Consider the following 22,065-nt stretch of genomic DNA (forward strand, 5'->3'; position numbering starts at 1 on the left):
GCGGCCTCCGGGGAGGTGGCTCGGTCGTGGCCAGCCCGGACCCGCGTCCGCTGACATCGCGGTGCTCGGCTGAGTCACGGCACCCGTGCCCTCTGCAGCGCGCTCTCTGGGGCCGCTGTGGGCGGGGGGCAAGCGGCGCTCAGGACTCTGGCTCGAGGGAGGCCCTGGTTCCCAGGACAGAGGGCAGGCCTGGGGGGCTCCATCCAACTCTGAGGCTCCATGGTCCTTGGGCCCAGCCTCTCTGGGGCCCCAGCAGAGACCCTGTCCCTTCCCCCCCCCCCCCCCCCCCCCCCCCCCTGGGCCGCGGCCTGCCATAGAGGTTGGTCCCCAGGCACCCCCCCCCCCCCCCCCCGCACCCCTCCTGGCACATCCATGACCCTTGCTCATGCTCTCGCCACTGGGAACGTCCTTGTGCTAGCCTTGGCCAGCCTGAATCTCTGCATCCCTTTGTCCTTTGGGGTCAGTTCTCCCTGAGCCTGATCCACTCTATTCCCTCCTGGTCCCCCACCTCCTCTGGGGGCTGGGTCTACTGTTTGGAGCTGTGACCACCAGGTTCCCAGCACTGCCTGGGCAGCCAGTGGACCTGAGGGTGCGGGACACACAGCCGTCAGGGACAGAAGTCCTGTGTGGAGCGAGGGGCTTGGGGATATGGGTGTCCTGCCATACCCCCAGCTGGCCAGCTTGGCTCCAGCCTGGGAAGGGAAGGGACACCTCCCAGGCCACAGGCCTGGGCCAGCTTGGGTTTCTGAAGGCCCTTGGGATTGTCCAGGCCAGGGCCCAGAGCAGGTGGAGGCCTGAGGCGGACACATCCTCTTGCCCAGTCAGCGCCTGGGCGGGACCCCTTGGGCTGCACCAGTCCCTGCCTGTTTATCTTTTAACATGCACTGCAGGAAACCGAGGCTGCAGTCAGGTGGGGTGGCCATCATCACCACGGCTGGCAGGATTCCCCTGGGCACCTGGCCTTGGCAGGGAGCCTGGGTTAGGTACACGCCCTGGCCAGGCACCTGGAGCTGGCTGAGTGGAGTCCCATGGATCAGGCCTGCAGTCCTTGGCATTGGGTCACTGGGGACAGCAAAGCAGGGCCAAGGGAACAGGGATGTGGCATGTGGCATGCATTAGTATTAGCCCCCGGAGGTTGCTGTCAGGAAGGTCCCCACTGGGCCTGGGAGCAGAGGCTGGAATGGTGGCCCCTGTTCCAGTGGGGACAATGCTCAGGGAAGGGAGTGTGGCCTATGAGGGCACCTGGCAAGCAGGTGGGAGGTGTGCACTGTCCTGACCGCAAGAGTGGCTCGCAGCTGCTAGTTTGGACTGCCCCCCAGGACCTTTCTGGGTCCCCACCCTACAGGGCTCCCAGAGGCCCACTGGGCCACAGGGGAGGTCCTTAGCCCGTGGCTGGAGCAGGTGGGGAACTGTTTCCCCCAGGGAGGCTGAGTCCTTGCCAGGCTTGTGATGTGGGGCCGGGGCTGGCTGGACACTGGGCACACTCCCGCCAGGTCCCTGCTTTCCTGGGAAGGATCTTAGACATCAGAGCTGGACTCTTGGGGCCAGGCTTGGATGACAGAGGTTTGCCCTGCGTGCCATGCGCCCTGCTGGGGCAGAGGTGCACCCTGGGCAGAGCCCAGGGTCTGGAGGGTGGGTACCAAGGACCTCCGCGCTGCTAGCAGACTCCTCCAAGCTCTTTGCCTCAGTTCCCCTGTCTGTGTAACCTACCTCCTCTTAGTTACCTGGACGTGGGTCTGCCCTTGGGCTACAGGCTGTTCTTGGTGAAGGGACAGGCTCACTGTCATGAAGTCACTGGGATGGCAGGTGGCAGTGCCACCTTCGGATCTCACCTGTTCCCCCCCGACACAGTAGGCGGGAGCTACAGGGTGGGGTCGTGCTCAGAGAGGGCACCCAGGCCTCCAGGCGATGTGAAGGCACTGGGCTGGTCTTGAGGGACAGAGATTGGACCACCTGGAGGCACCCATGTGGGGCACCCAGGGCGTGCCAGACCTGTGCTGCCGCCTGTAACCAGATGCTCCTGTGGCGCCTGCCGCCCGCCAGCCAGGACTCTCCTCCTCCTCCCAGTAGCTCGTGCGAGGCCGTTGCTATAGCAATGGGGAAGGCAGCTGGGCCTGTTGCTGCAGTTACAGCGCCCGTAGCAGGCCGGGTGTGGGCAGGGCTGGCGCCCTGCGCTGTGACCCCTGTCTCTGACATTGCCCCAGTCCGGCAGCCACCCTCGCCCTGGTGCCTGTTGGTGCCCACAGTGCCTCGACGATCCCCGGGCTCTATCCTGGCTCAGGGAGTGGGTAGAGGCTGGCACAGGCTGGGGCGGGCATGGGGCACCCACAGCATGATGTTCCCGGCCACAGAGCCCTATTGTCCAAGCACAGTAAACACAGCAGCCACCCCCACCCCAGGGACCGGGGGCTCGGCCCAGACCACACAGCACACTGGGGGCTCTGAAGGGTTTTGGGATGGGGATGAGGACAAAGGATGCCTCCAAGTTGGGTGCTCGCCCTTGAGGGCAGGGCCCCTCTGTCCTGTGGGTCTCAGAGAGGGCTGGTCTGCCAAGGGCTCTCCTGAGAGTAGCTGGCCCAAGCTCCTCTTCCTCCCTGAGCTGGGGGCTGGGACACAAGAACCAGTGAAGTCCTTGGTTTTCAGGTGAAGTGAGCAAAGTGCTTCTTTCTCACTCCACGCAGGTCCCGCTAGGGCTCACCTTGGTGCCCAGCCTGGGCTAGCAGGAGCTGACCTGGGGAAACTGAACTCCGAGGCCCAAGACTGGCTGCCCCGGGTCAGGGGAGGGAACAGGGCAGAAAGAGGTGCCTTTGGGCCGGGCACGGTGGCTCACGCCTGTAATCCCAGCACTTTGGGAGGCTGAGGCAGGCGGATCACGAGGTCAGGAGATCGAGACCATCCTGGCTAACACGGTGAAACCCCGTCTCTACTAAAAAATACAAAAAACTAGCTGGGCGTGGTGGCTCAAGCCTGTAATCCCAGCTACTTGGGAGGCTGAGGCAGGAGAATGGTGTGAACTCGGGGGGCGGAGCTTGCAGTGAGCTGAGATTGCACCACTGCACTCCAGCCTGGGCAACAGAGCAAGACTCCATCTCAAAACAAAACAAACACAAAAGGTGCCTTTGCCTCAGGGACTGGGGCTGTCAGACCCCTTACTGGGTCTTCTCCGAGGCTCAGGGCCCTGGGCTGGCCTCTCTGAACCAGGCCTCTCTGAACCAGGCCTCCTTATCTCCCTAGACCCCTGTATTGGTGGGGAGGAAGGGGGAGGAAGGTGAACCTGGGGCAGTGTGAGAACTGTAGGTGGGGCCAGTAGCTCAGATGGTCCCCAAGATTTTGCCCAGGTAGCCCTGGAGGTGGGGAGGAAGAAGATGAGCTGGGATATACATGGGTCAGAGTAGACCACAAGCTGGCCAATTCGTCACGGTAGGCCCTGAGGCTCCTCAGAGGGCAGGTAGGCCCAGTGTGGGCTGGGGACCGGAAACCTGATTTGCTGAGCCAGACAATCCTTACCCTCAGTACCCTGGAAGGGGCTCAGACCTTCAGTGGTCCCGAAGGGCCTGTGCCCACCTTCCCTGGCCCCAGGGAGCATGTGGTCCTGGCTGGGCTGGGCCGGTCCTGTCGGAGGCTGGGGAGGGCCTGGGCGAGCACAGGTCTGTCCTATCCCTCACTGGGCCCACCCTTTCCAGTGGGTCCTGGCCTTCGAGATCTTCATCCCCCTGGTGCTGTTCTTCATCCTGCTGGGGCTGCGGCAGAAGAAGCCCACCATCTCCGTGAAGGAAGGTGAGCGCGGCAGGAGGCCCCGGGCACAGCTGGGGGAGCGCGGAGGGGGAGCCCTCCCAGCACCTCGCACGCCTGCGCTGTGTGTGCACATCTGCACATGGGTGTCCTGTTCCCAGAGTCCCTGAGGTGTGGTGCCTGCTCCTCTGTGCGGTCCTGGGCCACGCCTCCTGGCTGGGCTGTGGAGGTCGGGGCTGGCCTGTGGCCGCAAATGATGATGCCAATGCCTGTTCCTGGTGATGTGGGCACTCACTGGTCTCCTCTGTTCTGTTTTGACCCCCCCACCCCCGCATGGTCTCTTGTCCTCGGCTGGCATGCAGTCTGTAAGTGAGCGGCCGCCTCCTCCTGGCTGGCCTAGGCAGCAGCTGCGGGGGGCCCACGGGCCGTCCTGGCTTGAGCGCCCTCCCCGCTTTCATTAACAGCCCTCCCAGGTCCCCTGCCGGTCTCAGGAACAGCTGGCTCCAGACGAGGGGGGAGTGGTGGGCAGTGGTAGGGAGTGAGATGCCAGGCCACCTAAAGCCACAACTGTTGCCTGGGTCAAGCTGAGGCAGCATCTCTCTGCCTGGCCTTGCCTTCTAGGGGTGGGGCGCCTCGGCTTCTGGGCGGAGTCTGGGCTGAGGTTTGGCTGGTCTGGGCTGAGGATGGGCTGGCCCAGGCTGGGGCTGGAGCGGCCTGGCTACTATCCCTTCATACTTCTTCAGGCTCCTGCACTCACTCTGCTAACCAGCTGGCCAGAGGTCAGAGGTCACTGCCCAGAGGGGGTCCTGTGTCCTCCTCTGGTCTCTGTAGGCAGTGCCACAGCTGAAATGTTTTCAGGGGGAGAGTGCCAGGGCACGTGGGCCTGCACTGGCTGAAGGGAAAGGAATGCTCTGGGAGTTATGGCAGAAGGGGTGGTGAGTGGTTCTTTGACCTCTGACCTGCTGGAGTCCTTCGCCCCAGAATGCTTAGCCTGTAGCCCAGCTGGGGCCAGGGCTCTGTGCTGCTTTCTCCCTAACACCGCTTCTCCTTCCTGACTTTCTCTAAATTTCTCCTCTCGGCCTCTGTCTCCTTCCCCTTCTGGATTCCTCTCTGTCTGTCCCCTTTCACCCCCGACCCTGCCCTCTCCTGTGGGTCCGCCAGCCTTCTACACAGCGGCGCCCCTGACGTCCGCCGGCATTCTGCCTGTCATGCAGTCGCTGTGCCCGGACGGCCAGCGGGACGAGTTCGGCTTCCTGCAGTACGCCAACTCCACGTGAGTGCCCACCCGCCCCTCGGAGTACCCACCCCTCCCCAGCCCATCCAGTGAGTGACATCCGCCCTGGTGCAGGGTCACGCAGCTGCTCGAGCGCCTGGACCGTGTGGTGGAGGAAGGCAACCTGTTCGACCCAGCGCGGCCCAGCCTGGGCTCAGAGCTGGAGGCCCTGCGCCAGCATCTGGAGGCCCTCAGTGCGGGCCCAGGCACCTCGGGGAGCCACCTGGACAGATCTACAGGTGTGCCCTGTGCAGGGAAGTTGGGAGACAGGGCTGCGGGCCTAGCTCTGCCGTCACTGGGCTGAAACCCACGTCCACCCTGGGCCCCTCCACCTGCCCTGAGCTCCCAGCCACACTCAGGCTGCAGTGGCAGAGCTGTGGTGTTGGGCTCGGCTCCGAGCCCATGTGGGGCACCTTGCCAAGGTGCAGCGGCCTCTCAGCCTCGCCTTCCTGCCTGTCCAGTGTCTTCCTTCTCTCTGGACTCGGTGGCCAGAGACCCGCAGGAGCTCTGGCGTTTCCTGACACAAAACCTGTCGCTGCCCAATAGCACAGCCCAAGCCCTCCTGGCCGCCCGTGTGGACCCTCCCGAGGTGAGGCAAGGACAGCTCCCAGCTCTGGCCACTCCCTTCTGCCCCCACCATGCCCCCTGGTTGCTGAGCCATCCTCAGGACTCTGTCTGAGCCACGCCCCCACCATCTGAGCCACGCCCCACCCCCATCTGAGCCACGCCCCCACACCGCCATCTGAGCCACGCCCCTCACCCCCATCTGAGCCATGCCCCCACACCTCCCAGGTCTACCACCTGCTCTTTGGTCCCTCATCTGCCCTGGATTCACAGTCCAGCCTCCACAAGGGTCAGGAGCCCTGGAGCCACCTAGGGAGCAATCCCCTGTTCCGGATGGAGGTTAGGGCATCCATGTGTGGGATGGGACTGGAGTGCTGCCTGCCTCTGGGGGTGCTTCTGCTCCGTGGGTGAGGAAAGGGCCCCCTTAGTGACTTGGAGCTCCTCCTGGGAGAGGGGGAGGGTCCCAGGGGTCTATGGCAGGCACAAGGGGTAGAGGCATGTCGTAGGACCCAGGCAGCCCCAGAGCCAGCCGATGGGTGGGGTAGGGTGAGGCCTGAGGCCCTGGTGGTTGGGGACAAAGTCCTTGCTGTGGTTCCACTGATCCCTGTGCCCACCCCAGGAGCTGCTGCTGGCTCCTGCCCTCCTGGAGCAGCTCACCTGCACGCCAGGCTCCGGGAAGCTGGGCCGGATCCTCACTGTGCCTGAGAGTCAGAAGGGGGCCCTGCAGGGCTACCGGGATGCTGTCTGCAGTGGGCAGGCTGCTGCACGTGCCAGGCGCTTCTCTGGGCTGGCCGATGAGCTCCGGAACCAGCTGGACATGGCCAAGGTCTCCCAGCAGGTGAGGCCCTGCTTGTCCACTGCCCGCTGCTTGCTGCCTGAGTTGAAAGAGGGGCTGGGGCTGCTTGGAGAGCTCGGGGCTCCTAGGCCCAGGCTGTGCGTGGGATGCTGCCTGTGGGTGGGTGTCCAATGGCGCCATGGCTGGTGCCCCACCCCTGCTCACCATACCAGCTCCTGTCCTGGACTCCCGTTACCCAGGCTACAGACTCCCTCCCAGCATCCCCAGCTTGTGTCTCCCTGCTGCTGTCTCCCTGCTCTGCACCTGACCTATCACCCACCTGCAGTCCATCTCACCCCTCGCTACCCACATGCCTGTTTCCTCTCAGCTGGGCCTGGATGCCCCCAACGGCTCAGACTCCCCGCCACAGGCGCCATCTCCACGGAGGCTGCAGGCGCTTCTGGGGGACCTGCTCGATGCCCAGAAGGTTCTGCAGGATGTGGATGTCCTGTCGGCCCTGGCCCTGCTACTGCCCCAGGGTGCCTGCACTGGCCGGACCCCCGGGCCCCCAGCCAGCAGTGCGGGTGGGGTGGTCAATGGCACTGGGGCAGGGACAGTCGTGGGCCCCAACGCCACCGCTGAGGAGGGCGCACCCTCTGCTGCAGCACCGGCCTCCCCGGACACGCTGCAGGGCCAGTGCTCAGCCTTCGTACAGCTCTGGGCCGGCCTGCAGCCCATATTATGTGGCAACAACCGGTAGGTGGGCGGCAGGGGAATGGGGGTGAGGAGGACAGCCAGGGGCAGGGCCTGAGCCCTGACTCTAGGCCCTGGCTCTGGAGGTCTCATTTGGCGCCCTGCCCTGTGCGCCGAAGTCCCGCCCCATCCCGATGCCCCTCCCACTCTCGCGGCCCCGCCCCCTAATGGCCTGGCCCTGCCTCCTGTCCCCTGCCCCAGCACCATTGAGCCTGAGGCGCTGCGGCGGGGCAACATGAGCTCCCTGGGCTTCACGAGCAAGGAGCAGCGGAACCTGGGCCTCCTCGTGCACCTCATGACCAGCAATCCCAAAATCCTGTACGCGCCTGCGGGCTCTGAGGTCGACCGCGTCATCCTCAAGGTGCGCGGGTCTAGGACACTTGACAGGCAGAGTGGGAGGGGGTCTCTGCAGGCTTGGGACCCCTGGGCAGAGGGGGTCGGCAGAACTGACATGGGAGGGGTACAGGGGTGCAGCTTCGGGTACACAGGCTCTGCAGGTGGGGGACCAGGAGGCCACTTTTCCTTTAGGGAGCTCCAGGGGCTGCTGTGGGAAGGCACTGGAGAGTCTGCTCTGGCAGCGTCCCCCGGCTGGGTGTGGCCGGTCCAGGGCAGTGCTGGTGGAGGAGGGGTGTGTCCGGAGACCTTCCAGAGTGTTCCGTGGGCGGGCAGCTGGGTAGTTTGCGTTCTGGGTGAGAGGTCCTGTCTAGAACAAGCAGAGGCCAGGGCTAGACATTGGCCTGAGAGGGGAGGGTCTGTGGATGAGGCCAATCCTGGGTGTAGAGGGGGGTCCCTAGGATAAGGGTGGGAGAAATGAGGGTGGAGCATGGGGTGCTTAAGGGGCAATGGATAGAGGTCCAGCAAAGGAGCTGGTGGGCATAGCTGGGCAGTTGGGGGTCCAGAGGCCATGCTGCCCTGGGAGTGGAGGGCAAAGCAGGTTTCACATGAGCGCTGCAGAAAGGTGTGGAGAGCCCGGGCATGGGACTCATGCTTGAAATCCCAGCACTTTGGGAGGCCATGGTGGGAGGATCGCTTGAGCTCAGGAGTTTGAGACAAGCCTGAGCAACGTAGCAGAACCCCATCTCTACCAAAAATAAAAAAAATTAGCCAGGTGTGGTGGTGGGCACCTGTAATCCTAGCTACTTGGAGGGCTGAGGCGGGAGGATCCCTTGAGCCTGGGAGGTGGAGGCCGCAGTAAGCCAGGACTGCACCACTGCACTCCAGCGTGGGTGACTGAGACCCTGTCTTGGGGGAAAAAGAAAAGGTGGGGAGGGTTGGTTGTTTTCAACAGGTCAGCCGCTGGCGAGGTGAGTGGGGTGAGAGCCCCCAAGCCGGCGGGGCGCTGTCAGGAAACTCCATGCCCCTGCCTCACCCTCCGCAGGCCAATGAGACTTTTGCCTTTGTGGGCAACGTGACTCACTATGCCCAGGTCTGGCTCAACATCTCGGCCGAGATTCGCAGCTTCCTTGAGCAGGGCAGGCTGCAGCAACACCTGCACTGGCTACAGCAGGTGCCAAGGGTGCCCGCGAGGGAGGCAGCCGTAGGTGGCGTGGGGAGCCCCTCTCTGCCCGGCTCGGCAGGCCTGCAGGCCCCCCTCTGAGCTGCTCCTCTACACCTAGTACGTAGCGGAGCTGCGGCTGCACCCGGAGGCACTGAACCTGTCGCTGGATGAACTGCCGCCGGCCCTGAGACAGGACAACTTCTCGCTGCCCAGTGGCATGGCCCTCTTGCAGCAGCTGGATACCATTGACAACGCGGCCTGCGGCTGGATCCAGTTCATGTCCAAGGTGAGTGGGGCCGCCGAGCCAACCCCCATACCCCCTGCCTCGTGCATGCCCAGGCGGCCTCCAGCGATGCCCCTCCCCCTAGGTGAGCGTGGACATCTTCAAGGGCTTCCCCGACGAGGAGAGCATTGTCAACTACACGCTCAACCAGGCCTACCAGGACAACGTCACTGTGTTTGCCAGTGAGCTGCCCTCCCTGCTCCGCCTCAGCCCCCTACAGACCTCTTCCTCCCCAGCCCAGCCCCACTTGTGCCCCTGTGCCCTCCCCCTCCTTGGCCCCGCCCTGGCCTTGCCCCCTCACCCGCCCCTACCCCTCGCCCCCGCCCCACCCTCCGGGCCCCAGGTGTGATCTTCCAGACCCGGAAGGACGGTTCGCTCCCGCCGCACGTCCACTATAAGATCCGCCAGAACTCCAGCTTCACCGAGAAAACCAACGAGATCCGCCGCGCCTACTGGCGGCCTGGGCCCAATACTGGCGGCCGCTTCTACTTCCTCTACGGCTTCGTCTGGATCCAGGGTGAGGGGCGGGCCCGGAAGACAGGCCGGAGAATTCATAGGGGAGGACAGGTGGGACGACAGGAGGGCCTGCCCGGCACCTGATGGCGGCCCCTACCCACAGACATGATGGAACGCGCCATCATCGACACCTTTGTGGGGCACGATGTGGTGGAGCCGGGCAGCTACGTGCAGATGTTCCCCTACCCCTGCTACACGCGCGATGAGTGAGTGCCGGGCACCCGGGGCTGGGCTGGGGCAGGGGCTGAGTGGCGCCTGAGCACGGCCTCCCCACAGCTTCCTATTCGTCATCGAGCACATGATGCCGCTGTGCATGGTGATCTCCTGGGTCTACTCCGTGGCCATGACCATCCAGCACATCGTGGCGGAGAAGGAGCACCGGCTCAAGGAGGTGCGGCGGGCCGGGACCCTCCCTGGAGGCGCGGGCTGGCAGGGAGGGGCGGCGTCCTCCCCGGGGCCTGCCCCAAGCCCCTGGCCCACCCGCAGGTGATGAAGACCATGGGCCTGAACAACGCGGTGCACTGGGTGGCTTGGTTCATCACCGGCTTTGTGCAGCTGTCCATCTCCGTGACAGCGCTCACCGCCATCCTGAAGTACGGCCAGGTGCTCATGCACAGCCACGTGGTCATCATCTGGCTCTTCCTGGCCGTCTATGCCGTGGCCACCATCATGTTCTGGTGAGCATGAGCCATGGTAGCAGGGACCTGGGGCAGGCACTGGCCCAACAAGTTCACCCCACACCCTCTCGGAGACCCCTGGACCCTGGCAGAGGCTTGCCCATGAGGCCGGGAGTGTGGGTGGCTGACGGTACACATGGCCCCTGCCCACCCAGTTTCCTGGTGTCCGTGCTGTACTCCAAAGCCAAGCTGGCCTCTGCCTGCGGCGGCATCATCTACTTCCTGAGCTACGTGCCCTATATGTATGTGGCAATCCGAGAGGAGGTGGCGCATGATAAGATAACGGCCTTCGAGAAGTGCATCGCGGTGAGGGTCGCGGGCAGGCGGGCGGCTGGGTTGCCTGGCCACCCCACGTGCTGACACCACTGCCTCCTCAGTCCCTCATGTCCACGACGGCCTTTGGCCTGGGTTCCAAGTACTTCGCGCTGTACGAGGTGGCCGGCGTGGGCATCCAGTGGCACACCTTCAGCCAGTCCCCAGTGGAGGGGGATGACTTCAACCTGCTCCTGGCCGTCACCATGCTGATGGTGGACGCCGTGGTCTACGGCATCCTCACATGGTACATCGAGGCTGTGCACCCAGGTACTGGCCAGCCCTTGGAGGGCAGGGGAGAGGCGGGGTCCCTAGCCAGGGTTGGGGACCAGCGCTCTGGGTCCACTCCTGGACACAGCACGGGTGGCTCCCTGGGTGGGCACGTGGCCCACGTGGTGGATGGTCACCCCAGGCCCTAGGTCAGCCTCCCCTCCCCTCCCCGACCCCCAGGCATGTACGGGCTGCCCCGGCCCTGGTACTTCCCACTGCAGAAGTCCTACTGGCTGGGCAGTGGACGGACAGAAGCCTGGGAGTGGAGCTGGCCATGGGCACGCACCCCCCGCCTCAGTGTCATGGAGGAGGACCAGGCCTGTGCCATGGAGAGCCGGCGCTTTGGTGAGGCTGGCGCCCAAATGGTGGCTGGGGTGGGCGCTGGGTTCGGAGTCCTGGGTGGCCTTGGCGCCGCCCCTGCCCTGCTGATCCACAGCCCTGGTGCAGAGGAGACACGTGGCATGGAGGAGGAGCCCACTCACCTGCCTCTGGTAGTCTGCGTGGACAAACTCACCAAGGTCTACAAGGATGACAAGAAGCTGGCCCTGAACAAGCTGAGCCTGAACCTCTACGAGAACCAGGTGGTCTCCTTCCTGGGCCACAACGGGGCAGGCAAGACCACCACCATGTGAGTGTCAGAGGGGCGGGGCCGTGGGCATCTGCTGACCAGAGCAGGAGTCCTAGTCAGGGGCAGAGTGGGGCCCCTGCAGAGGGTGTGGGGTCATGACCCCGCCCACCTACCCAGGTCCATCCTGACCGGCCTGTTCCCTCCGACGTCGGGTTCCGCCACCATCTATGGGCACGACATCCGCACGGAGATGGATGAGATCCGCAAGAACCTGGGCATGTGCCCGCAGCACAACGTGCTGTTTGACCGGCTCACGGTGGAGGAGCACCTCTGGTTCTACTCACGGCTCAAAAGCATGGCCCAGGAGGAGATCCGCAGAGAGATGGACAAGTGGGTGGGCGCAGGGTGGGGTGGAGCGGGTGGGGAGAGGCCCTGGGGCTGTGCATAGCCCCAGCCCCATGCCCCACCTCCCTGTCCCAGGATGATCGAGGACCTGGAGCTCTCCAACAAGCGGCACTCGCTGGTGCAGACACTGTCGGGTGGCATGAAGCGCAAGCTGTCCGTGGCCATCGCCTTCGTGGGCGGCTCTCGCGCCATCATCCTGGACGAGCCCACGGCGGGCGTGGACCCTTACGCGCGCCGCGCCATCTGGGACCTCATCCTGAAATACAAGCCGGGTGAGTGGGGTGCCGTGCGGGCAGCGGTGTGGACGGTGCCTCCCCTGGCCCCTGACCTGGGTCTGGCCTTGCCCTAGGCCGCACCATCCTTCTGTCCACCCACCACATGGACGAGGCTGACCTGCTTGGGGACCGCATTGCCATCATCTCCCACGGGAAGCTCAAGTGCTGCGGCTCCCCGCTCTTCCTCAAGGGCACCTATGGTGATGGGTACCGCCTCACGCTGGTCAAACGGCCCGCCGAGTCGGGGGGCCCCCAAGGTCTGTGTCGAAGCTGCCTGAGCGGGCCTCGGGCCACCCCCTCCCCGGGACCCCCACCTGAGAATCCACGATGGAGGGGCTGGGTCCTCACTGTCAACTGCTGGGCCCAGGATACCTGCTGGGGCCTGGCCAGCCCTCTCCAATGCCCATATCTTGACTCAGTTGGGTTCCCATCGGGGGTCCCTCCTCCCAGCCCCTGAGTGAATTCCTCCCTGCTCTCACATCCCCCACAGAGCCAGGGCTGGCATCCAGCCCCCCAGGTCGGGCCCCGCTGAGCAGCTGCTCTGAGCTCCAGGTGTCCCAGTTCATCCGCAAGCACGTGGCCTCCTGCCTGCTGGTCTCAGACACAAGCACGGAGCTCTCCTACATCCTACCCAGCGAGGCTGCCAAGAAGGGGGCTTTCGAGCGCCTCTTCCAGGTGTGAGGGCCAAAAGCAGGCCAGGGCCTAAGGGTTGGGGGGCAGTTGCAGGCGGTGGAGGTAGACGCACCCCTGCCTGGGCGTCCCTGCCGCAGCCTCCCCCTCCACTGCCCCCACAGCACCTGGAGCGCAGCCTGGATGCGCTGCACCTCAGTAGCTTTGGGCTGATGGACACCACCCTGGAAGAGGTGTTCCTCAAGGTGTCGGAGGAGGATCAGTCGCTGGAGAACAGTGAGGCCGGTGAGGGGCCCAGGCCACTTGCTCAGCCCACCCCACCCACAAGGTCCCAGCTCAGGCCTGTGCTGTCACTCCTGCCTGGTGTCTGGGGACGCCACCCTGGTCCTGGGTGGCATCCCCAGGGTTAGCCTGGGGTCCTGGGTGGGTGGTCATGGTGGCCAGAGGTCCCGGGCAGGTGTATGACCCTGGGAACTGGGTAAAGACGGGGCATGGGGGTCCTGGGCAGGCCTAGGGGCCAGTAACTCTGAGCATCCCCTCGGCCCTTCCGCTGCGGCAGATGTGAAGGAGTCCAGGAAGGACGTACTCCCTGGGGCGGAGGGCACGGTGTCTGGGGAGGGTCACGCTGGCAACCTGGCCCGGTGCTCGGAGCTGGCCCAGTCACAGGCATCGCTGCAGTCGGCATCATCTGTGGGCTCTGCCCGCGGTGATGAGGGAGCTGGCTACGCCGACGTCTACGGCGACTACCGCCCCCTGTTTGATAACCCACAGGACCCAGACAACGTCAGCCTGCAAGGTGGGGGTGGCCGGGTGAGGCTGGGGCAGCCGGGGAGGGGGAGCGGGGTTAGAGGGGAGCGGCATGGGGGCAGCCAGTGGGAAGAGGGTAGCGTGCAGCCACCTGCTCAGCCCCTACCTGTCTGCACAGAGGCTGAGGCAGAGGCTCTGTCAAGGGTTGGCCAGGGCAGCCGCAAGCTGGACGGCGGGTGGCTGAAGGTGCGCCAGTTCCACGGGCTACTGGTCAAACGCTTCCACTGTGCCCGCCGCAACTCCAAGGCACTCTTCTCCCAGATCCTGCTGCCGGCCTTCTTCGTCTGCGTGGCCATGACCGTGGCTCTGTCCGTCCCTGAGATTGGTAGGCCACCGGCTGGGTGGGGGTGCCGGGCTCACATCCCCCCTTTCCACCGGGAGCCCTGAGGATGCCCTCTCCCAAGCCCCCTGACTCTGGCCTCACCCCGCACCTGAGGCTGGGCACACGCCGGCGTTCATCGGGGAGTCCTGCCTCTTCGGGGCCCAGATCCCAGGCGTGGGTCCTCTGGGGTTGGTGGAAGGGGACCGAGGCTTGGGGGCTGCTGACCAGTGGGCAGAACCTGCTCAGGCCTCCCTGCTCTCCCTGCCAGGTGACCTGCCCCCACTGGTCCTGTCACCTTCCCAGTACCACAACTACACCCAGCCCCGTGGCAACTTCATCCCCTATGCCAACGAGGAGCGCCGCGAGTACCGGTGAGGCCGCTGGCGGGGGCAGCCTTGGTGAGGGGGGTGGGCGAGGGAGCGGAGACGGGCAGCCCTACCTCACACTGTGGGTGCCCGCAGGCTGCGGCTGTCACCCGACGCCAGCCCCCAGCAGCTCGTGAGCACATTCCGGCTGCCATCAGGGGTGGGCGCCACCTGCGTGCTCAAGTCTCCCGCCAACGGCTCTCTGGGGCCCACATTGAACCTGAGCAGCGGGGAGTCGCGCCTGCTGGCGGCTCGGTTCTTCGACAGCATGTGCTTGGAGTCCTTCACGCAGGGGCTGCCGCTGTCCAACTTCGTGCCGCCCCCACCCTCGCCTGCGCCATCTGACTCCCCTGCATCCCTGGATGAGGACCTGCAGGCCTGGAACGTCTCCCTGCCACCCACCGCCGGGCCAGGTAGCGGTTCAGGGGGCCTGCTGGGGGGCAGGGGCAGCGAGGGGTCCTTCTCACCATACCACGCTGTGCCCACAGAAATGTGGACGTCGGCGCCCTCCCTGCCGCACCTGGTACGGGAGCCCGTCCGCTGCACCTGCTCCGCGCAGGGCACTGGCTTCTCCTGCCCCAGCAGTGTGGGCGGGCACCCGCCCCAGATGCGGGTGGTCACAGGCGACATCCTGACCGACATCACCGGCCACAACGTCTCTGAGTACCTGCTCTTCACCTCTGACCGCTTCCGACTGCACCGGTGAGCTGGGTGGGGAGGCTGTGGGCGAGGGCGGCCAGCCACCAGCCACCTAGTCTCAACTCCTGCCCCTCTAGCCTCACTGCCTGCCTAGCCTCACCGCCCCTCCCCCCTGCCTGCCCAGGTATGGGGCCATCACCTTTGGCAACGTCCTCAAGTCCATCCCAGCCTCATTTGGCACCAGGGCCCCACCCATGGTGCGGAAGATCGCGGTGCGCAGGGCTGCCCAGGTGAGCAAGGCTGCGGCCCTGGGGCTTCGTGGTGTGTAGCGCCGCCTGAGGTCTGCAGAGACCCAAGGGGCTCCTGGGGCCTTTGTCCTCTTCATTCTGCAGGTTTTCTACAACAACAAGGGCTATCACAGCATGCCCACCTACCTCAACAGCCTCAACAACGCCATCCTGCGTGCCAACCTGCCCAAGAGCAAGGGCAACCCGGCAGCTTACGGTGAGCTGGCGCAGGCAGGGCCGGGCGGGGAAGAGCTGGGGCTGGGCTGGATGGCGCAGAGGCCTGAAGCTGCCGCCCCCACCCCGCCATGTGCAGGCATCACTGTCACCAACCATCCCATGAACAAGACCAGTGCCAGCCTCTCCCTGGACTACTTGTAAGTATGGCCAGGGCCAGCCTCTCCCTGGACTACTGTAAGTGTGGCCAGTGGGGATGAGGCGGGGCAGGTGGGCGCTGCAGCCCGGCCGTGAGGACTGAGGGCTTCCTTGCTCCAGGCTGCAGGGCACGGATGTCGTCATCGCCATCTTTATCATCGTGGCCATGTCGTTCGTGCCGGCCAGCTTCGTCGTCTTCCTCGTGGCCGAGAAGTCCACCAAGGCCAAGCACTTGCAGTTTGTCAGCGGCTGCAACCCCGTCATCTACTGGCTGGCGAACTACGTGTGGGACATGGTGCGCCCGGCGTGGCCACGGGGGTGCCCCGGCCCTTCTCATCCCCCATCCCCGCCCTGCCCCAGGTCTCTCACCAGCCACCCCCACCCCTGCAGCTCAACTACCTGGTCCCCGCTACCTGCTGCGTCATCATCCTGTTTGTGTTCGACCTGCCGGCCTACACATCGCCCACCAACTTCCCTGCTGTCCTCTCCCTCTTCCTGCTCTATGGGTAAGGGGGAGCGGATGGGGGAGTCGCCTTAGGTGGGGCCGGGGCTGCCTGGTGACCACTGCCCGCCACCTGCCCACAGCTGGTCCATCACGCCCATCATGTACCCGGCCTCCTTCTGGTTCGAGGTCCCCAGCTCGGCCTACGTGTTCCTCATTGTCATCAATCTCTTCATCGGCATCACTGCCACCGTGGCCACCTTCCTGCTACAGCTCTTCGAGCACGACAAGGTGGGGTGGCGGCGACATGGCGGGGGCGGCGGGCCCTGCGGAGGCTGTGCGCCTGACCCCGGCCACCCCGCAGGACCTGAAGGTTGTCAACAGTTACCTGAAAAGCTGCTTCCTCATTTTCCCCAACTACAATCTGGGCCACGGGCTCATGGAGATGGCCTACAACGAGTACATCAACGAGTACTACGCCAAGATCGGTGAGGGGGCCCGTGGGGCGGGGGAGGCAGATGGGGCCCCTCAAGGCCTAGAGCACAGGCCCTGAGCTGGCTCCCCACAGGCCAGTTTGACAAGATGAAGTCCCCATTCGAATGGGACATCGTCACCCGCGGGCTGGTGGCCATGGCGGTCGAGGGCGTCGTGGGCTTCCTGCTGACCATCATGTGCCAGTACAACTTCCTGCGGCGGCCACAGTGAGCGGGGCGCATAGCGGCGGTGGGGGCAGGGGGCGGGGTGGGAGCAGGGATGGGGTCAGGGAATGGGGCAGGAGGAGATGGGGCAGGGGACGGGAACGGAGCCTGCCCCCCCTTCCTGCATGCCACAGCCAGAGGACGTGAGACTGGTGGCAGGGAGGGGCAGTGGGGGTGGCGAGCTGCTGGACACTGTCCATCCTGTCCCCCAAGGCGCATGCCTGTGTCTACGAAGCCTGTGGAGGATGATGTGGACGTGGCTAGCGAGCGGCAGCGAGTGCTCCGGGGAGACGCCGACAACGACATGGTCAAGATTGAGAACCTGACCAAGGTGGGCTCTGAGCGTTTGGAGTGGGGCCTGGGTGGGGTGGGCCAGGGCCAGGGGGGCTGGGCACCGTGTGGCAGTGGCAGGGGGCGGGTGGGCAGGGCCCTGGGCTCTGGGGGGGGGGCGGGGCCGGGGGGGGGGGGGGCCAGGGGGGCAGGGTGGGAGCAGGATGGGGTTGAGGGTGTTGCACCCCATGCCCCCATGCCCCCATGCCCCGCTGAGCGGGCAGGCTCCTGGCCAGGTCTACAAGTCCCGGAAGATTGGCCGCATCCTGGCTGTTGACCGCCTGTGCCTGGGTGTGCGTCCTGGCGAGTGCTTCGGGCTTCTGGGCGTCAACGGTGCGGGCAAGACCAGCACCTTCAAGATGCTGACCGGCGACGAGAGCACGACGGGGGGCGAGGCCTTCGTCAACGGACACAGGTGCGGCGGGAGCCCTGGGTGGGCGGGGCCGCTGCGTCCCCACACGCTGACAGCCGCCGTGTCCCCAGCGTGCTGAAGGAGCTGCTTCAGGTGCAACAGAGCCTCGGCTACTGCCCGCAGTGCGACGCGCTGTTCGACGAGCTCACGGCCCGGGAGCACCTGCAGCTGTACACGCGGCTGCGTGGGATCTCCTGGAAGGATGAGGCCCGGGTGAGGATCTGCAGGGCGGGGCAGGGAGCCAGCGCGCTGGGCGGCCCTGCCTGCGCTGACATCTGCGTTCCCCGGCCAGGTGGTGAAGTGGGCTCTGGAGAAGCTGGAGCTGACCAAGTATGCAGACAAGCCGGCTGGCACCTACAGCGGCGGCAACAAGCGGAAGCTCTCCACGGCCATTGCCCTCATTGGGTACCCAGCCTTCATCTTCCTGGTAAGCCCTGGGTGGGGTGGGGGGCGGCTGCCTGGCCTTTGACTTCCCGGTGAGCACAGGCAGGGGCAGCGTTCAGGCCGGGGTGTGTGGGCCTGGCAGCGGCTGAGCCTGCCACCCGTCTCCAGGACGAGCCCACCACGGGTATGGACCCCAAGGCCCGGCGCTTCCTCTGGAACCTCATCCTCGACCTCATCAAGACAGGGCGTTCGGTGGTGCTGACATCACACAGGTGAGGGCACCCCCACCCCCCGTGCCCCCACCCCACAGCGCCCCTTCTGGTGCCAGCCTGTGTGTGTCCCGCAGCATGGAGGAGTGTGAGGCGTTGTGCACGCGATTGGCCATCATGGTGAACGGTCGCCTGCGGTGCCTGGGCAGCATCCAGCACCTGAAGAACCGGTGAGCCGGGGTGGGGCCAGGGGAGGGCTGGGGTGGGGCCAGGGGAGGACTGGGGCGGGCCCAGGGACCAGACAGTGGGGTCTGGAGTGGGGGCTGCTGCAGGGCTGTGAGGCCAGGGAAGCTGGGGGGACTGGGGTTGTGGGGACTGGGGCAGCGGGGCCAGGGGAGGGGCCTGGAGGACTGTGGGGGCTGTAGGACTGGGGGGGCCGGGGGGGGCCAAGGGGGCTTCCTGGGGTGCCTGTGGGGACTGTGGCGCTGGGAGGCTTGGGGGGCTGGGGCTCTGGCTGGGCGGCGCAGGGGGGCTAGGGCTCTGGCCGGGCGGCGCAGGGGGGCTAGGGCTCTGGCCGGGCGGCGCAGGGCTCTGGGCCATGGGCCTGTCCCACCAGGTTTGGAGATGGCTACATGATCACGGTGCGGACCAAGAGCAGCCAAAGTGTGAAGGACGTGGTGCGGTTCTTCAACCGCAGCTTCCCGGAAGCCATGCTCAAGGTGGGTGGTCCCAGGCAGGGTCGTGGAGGGGGTGCTGTGGGGTGGGAGCGCTGCCAGCGGCCTCTGACCTCCACCCCTGCAGGAGCGGCACCACACAAAGGTGCAGTACCAGCTCAAGTCGGAGCACATCTCACTGGCCCAGGTGTTCAGCAAGATGGAGCAGGTGTCCGGCGTGCTGGGCATCGAGGACTACTCGGTCAGCCAGACCACACTGGACAACGTGAGTGCCCCGAGGGCACTGCGCACCACACCTACCCCTCCTCCCACCTACCCTGCCCTCCTCTGCCCGGCACCTCCCCATCCCCCCACCCCAGACCCACCCCTCCCCACACGCCTGCCCCACCCACCAGGTGTTCGTGAACTTCGCCAAGAAGCAGAGCGACAACCTGGAGCAGCAGGAGACGGAGCCGCCCTCCGCGCTGCAGTCCCCTCTTGGCTGCTTGCTCAGCCTGCTCCGGCCCCGGCCTGCCCCCACGGAGCTCCGGGCACTTGTGGCAGATGAGCCTGAGGACCTGGACACGGAGGACGAGGGCCTCATCAGCTTCGAGGAGGAGCGGGTGAGCAGGCTGCCCCAGGGGTCTGCCCACCGGACCTAGGCTGCCTGGCGGCTCCAGCCCCGGGTAGGGTAGTGGGAGAACTGGCCCCAGGATACTTGCTGTCCAGAGGTCAAGAGGGCAGAGTGGGCAAGGGAGACTTGCAGACAGGCCTGGAGAGACCAAACGCAGGGCCAGACTTGCTGGAATCTTTGAGGGGCACAGAGCCAGGATGGGGCAGAGGGGACCAGAGCCTGGGAACAGGGGACCGATGTAGAGTCAGTGACCCCCAGACTCAGCAGACAGAGGCCCAGGAGAGCCCAGACACAGAGGAAGCTCGTGGGGAGACCCTGCGTCCAGGCCCAGCCTGCAGGAGAGCCAGGGCAGGCCAGCACAAGTGTCCTCAGCCCCACAAGGGGGTGACACAGGACGCCCCCTAAGCCTGACCTCCCCTGTGCACAGGCCCAGCTGTCCTTCAACACAGACACGCTCTGCTGACCACCGAGAGCTGGGCCAGGGAGGATACGCTCCGCTGACCACTCAGAGCTGGACCAGGGACTCGACCGTGGGGACAGATGTCCCCCAGTGCCTGCCAGGCCCTGGAGTGGAGATTGAGGACCAAGGGGCTTCTGGCCCTCCAGCCCCCGTACTCGGCCATGCCCTGTGGTCACTGCGGCTGCCGCCCCCAATTGTGCCAAAGGCTGACCCGGCCCGGGCTGCGCACACCCTCGCCCTGCTTTGCCTTAAAGCCTCAGCATCTGCCCAGCCCCTCGCCCCTTCCTAGCTCTGCTCACCGCCCAAGGCGACACCGGCTGGACCAGGCACTGCCGGCCTTTCTCCTGCCCAGCCTTGGAACCAGCTTTTTTTTCCTACAATGAAGGCTGACGCTGAGGGCGGACTGTGGACGGGGCTGGGTCAGTCGCATATTTATTTTGCTTTGAGAAGAGACTCCTCTGGCCCTGCTCTCCTGCAGGGAGGTGGCTGTCCCGCGGGAAGCCATCAGCTTGGGTCAGCTGGCAGGCGGCAGGAATGGAGAAGCTGGCCTTGCTGACCAGACGAGGGCCAGAACCCCCCCTACCCCCAGCTGCTGTCACTCTCCCACCCAGCTTGGCCCCCTGCCCGCCCACCTGCCTGGAAGCCGGGCCTGTACATAGCGCACAGATGTTTGTTTTAAATAAATAAACAAAACGCCTGAAGGCCTGTGTGTGTGAGGTGGGAGGGGTGGGAAAGATGGGCCCATCAGGTGGGTTAGCACTCCAGAAGGCCCTGCCCCTCGGGCACAGGTGCTGGCAGGGGGTGGCCAGGTCGGCCTGGAGGAGGGAAACTGAGGCAGGGTGGTTCACCATGGTTCACTGTCCCCCTCCATCCCACCCTCAGGGATTGCTCCTGGCCCCCTTCCCCTTAGCCTTCATCTTCCCATCCACCCGCCCCCTCTAAGCCTCCTTCACCCCTTGCTGCCCATGTGGGGCCTGCAGTGGCCTGGGCTGGGCTGTCTCCATGTCATGGAAGGGACAGGGAGGGCTTCCAGGAGGAGGCAACCTCCAGGAGGAGACTGAAGTCTGTGAACATTACTTAAGGGAAGGGCATCCCAGCCAGAGGGCAGGGCACAGGCCAAGGCCCCAGGGAGGCAGGACCCGGAAACTTTGAGGCTCATTGGCAGTGGAGCCTGGTGCACTGTGGGTGGGAGACGGGGGAGGGGCATGAACGGCCCGCAGAGCTCATGCCCCGGGATCTGGGCCAAGGTCAGACTCTTGCCTTAGGCCGTTTCAAGGCTCCTCAGGAGGGTGGAGGGTGGACTCAGGTGAGGGATGGTGCCACATGGGGGACAAAAAGGGGAGGGTCCCATGGGCTTAAGGGCACTGGCAGGCCTGGGTGGGCTGGGCTGATGCATCCACTTGGGTTCCTATGAGACGCTTGCCGTGGCCACCTGAGGGACAGTGGGAAGGGCGTGCTAGAGTCCCCGAGAGGCTGGGTCACTGGGATGAAGCTGTCCTGAGCCCTGGGGGTGGCTAACTCTGGAAGAACCGGGAGGAACACCTGCTCACTGGAGGGGCTGGTGTGGGTTTGGTGGTCAGCCAAGGGAAATGTGTGGGGGAGCGACCAGAAGGCAGGACCCTCGGGGCTTCAGGTCACAGCAGCCTCCGTCCTACAACTGCAGAGGCTGAATCATGGCAGGAAGAAGTCAATAAAGGAACATGGCCCAGCTGAGGCCCAGGGAGACCCAGCGCACAGGACGAGGCCAGGCTGGACCTGGACAGCCGTCCACAGACTGACAGTTCACGGGGGCGTCATTTCTAGAGGCTTCATTTGTGATGATGTGTAATGCAGTGTTGAAAGCAAACACACCCCCCAGCATCTTTCTCAGAACAGTTTCTGCTGGGCACGGTGGCTCACACCTGTAATCCCAGCACTTTGGGAGGCCGAGGCGGGTGGATCACCTGAGGTCAGTAGTTCGAGACCAGTCTGGCCAACATGGTGAAACCCCATCTCTACTAAAACTACAAAAATTAGCTGGTTGTGGTGGCAGGCGCCTGTATTTCCAGGTGCTCGGGAGACTGAGGCAGGAGAATCACTTGAACCTGGCAGGTAGAGGCTGCAGTGAGCCAAGATCGCGCCGTTCCACTCTAGCCTAGACAACAGAGTGAGACTCCGTCTCAAAACAACAGCAAAAAGAACATTTTAAACTTTCAGAAAAGTTGCAAGAATAGCTGAGCGCACGTCTTCAGTCGACGCACCTGAGAAATCTTGCCACACGCGCTGTCACTCTACCCGCTTTTGTGCTGCCCTACCTAAAAGCAAACAGCAGCTGTTGCAACCCGCCAGCCCCATGCCCTGCAGCCTCCTTCCCCCAAGAGCCAGGGTAGCCGAGACTTAACGAGGGATACAACAAGGCTTTTGAGGGCCCTGGTAGCCCAGGCATGCCCTTTATTTTTATTTATTATTATTTTTTTTTTGAGACAGAGTCTCGCTCTGTTGCCCAGACTGGAATGGGGTGTGATCTCGGCTCACTGCAAG

The 22,065-nt window shown here is 64.9% G+C and overlaps 2 protein-coding genes across 4 annotated transcripts in view; one reads left to right on the top strand and one right to left on the bottom strand.

Moving 5' to 3' along the window:
- C14H9orf139 (chromosome 14 C9orf139 homolog) overlaps nt 1-221 on the bottom strand; it is a 12,639-nt gene extending 12,418 nt beyond the window's left edge. The window contains 1 exon segment of the mRNA XM_023227666.2: nt 84-221. Within this exon segment, the coding sequence (XP_023083434.2) occupies nt 84-221 (138 nt within the window).
- A 2,805-nt stretch (nt 222-3,026) lies between these two features.
- Nucleotides 3,027-20,238, top strand: ABCA2 (ATP binding cassette subfamily A member 2). Of its 3 annotated transcripts, none has more exons than XM_023227609.3 (48): nt 3,027-3,777; nt 3,894-4,097; nt 4,894-5,005; nt 5,081-5,244; nt 5,467-5,594; nt 5,798-5,908; nt 6,189-6,407; nt 6,733-7,100; nt 7,299-7,458; nt 8,476-8,604; nt 8,714-8,881; nt 8,964-9,060; nt 9,222-9,395; nt 9,498-9,600; nt 9,671-9,785; nt 9,881-10,071; nt 10,227-10,377; nt 10,449-10,653; nt 10,834-10,998; nt 11,101-11,281; nt 11,399-11,611; nt 11,702-11,898; nt 11,976-12,158; nt 12,392-12,576; nt 12,696-12,816; nt 13,091-13,327; nt 13,457-13,663; nt 13,929-14,031; nt 14,122-14,438; nt 14,514-14,727; nt 14,849-14,954; nt 15,057-15,168; nt 15,265-15,325; nt 15,444-15,618; nt 15,714-15,829; nt 15,909-16,056; nt 16,130-16,253; nt 16,334-16,466; nt 16,677-16,794; nt 17,030-17,208; nt 17,277-17,418; nt 17,498-17,632; nt 17,758-17,861; nt 17,936-18,028; nt 18,415-18,517; nt 18,600-18,737; nt 18,868-19,074; nt 19,513-20,238. In XM_023227609.3, exons 1-48 carry the CDS (start codon nt 3,585-3,587, stop codon nt 19,546-19,548), a joined length of 7,545 nt encoding a protein of 2,514 aa, XP_023083377.2. In that variant the 5' UTR covers nt 3,027-3,584; the 3' UTR covers nt 19,549-20,238. The 3 variants fall into 3 exon arrangements, with proteins under 3 accessions (XP_023083377.2, XP_023083378.2, XP_023083379.2); XM_023227610.2 differs by having other exon boundaries at nt 3,028-3,777; nt 4,095-4,097; XM_023227611.2 differs by lacking the exon at nt 3,894-4,097 and having other exon boundaries at nt 3,028-3,777.
- Nucleotides 20,239-22,065: the final 1,827 nt, after the last annotated feature.

Source organism: Piliocolobus tephrosceles, chromosome 14 (genome assembly GCF_002776525.5).
Source record: "Piliocolobus tephrosceles isolate RC106 chromosome 14, ASM277652v3, whole genome shotgun sequence".
NCBI classification, from domain to species: Eukaryota; Metazoa; Chordata; class Mammalia; order Primates; family Cercopithecidae; genus Piliocolobus; species Piliocolobus tephrosceles.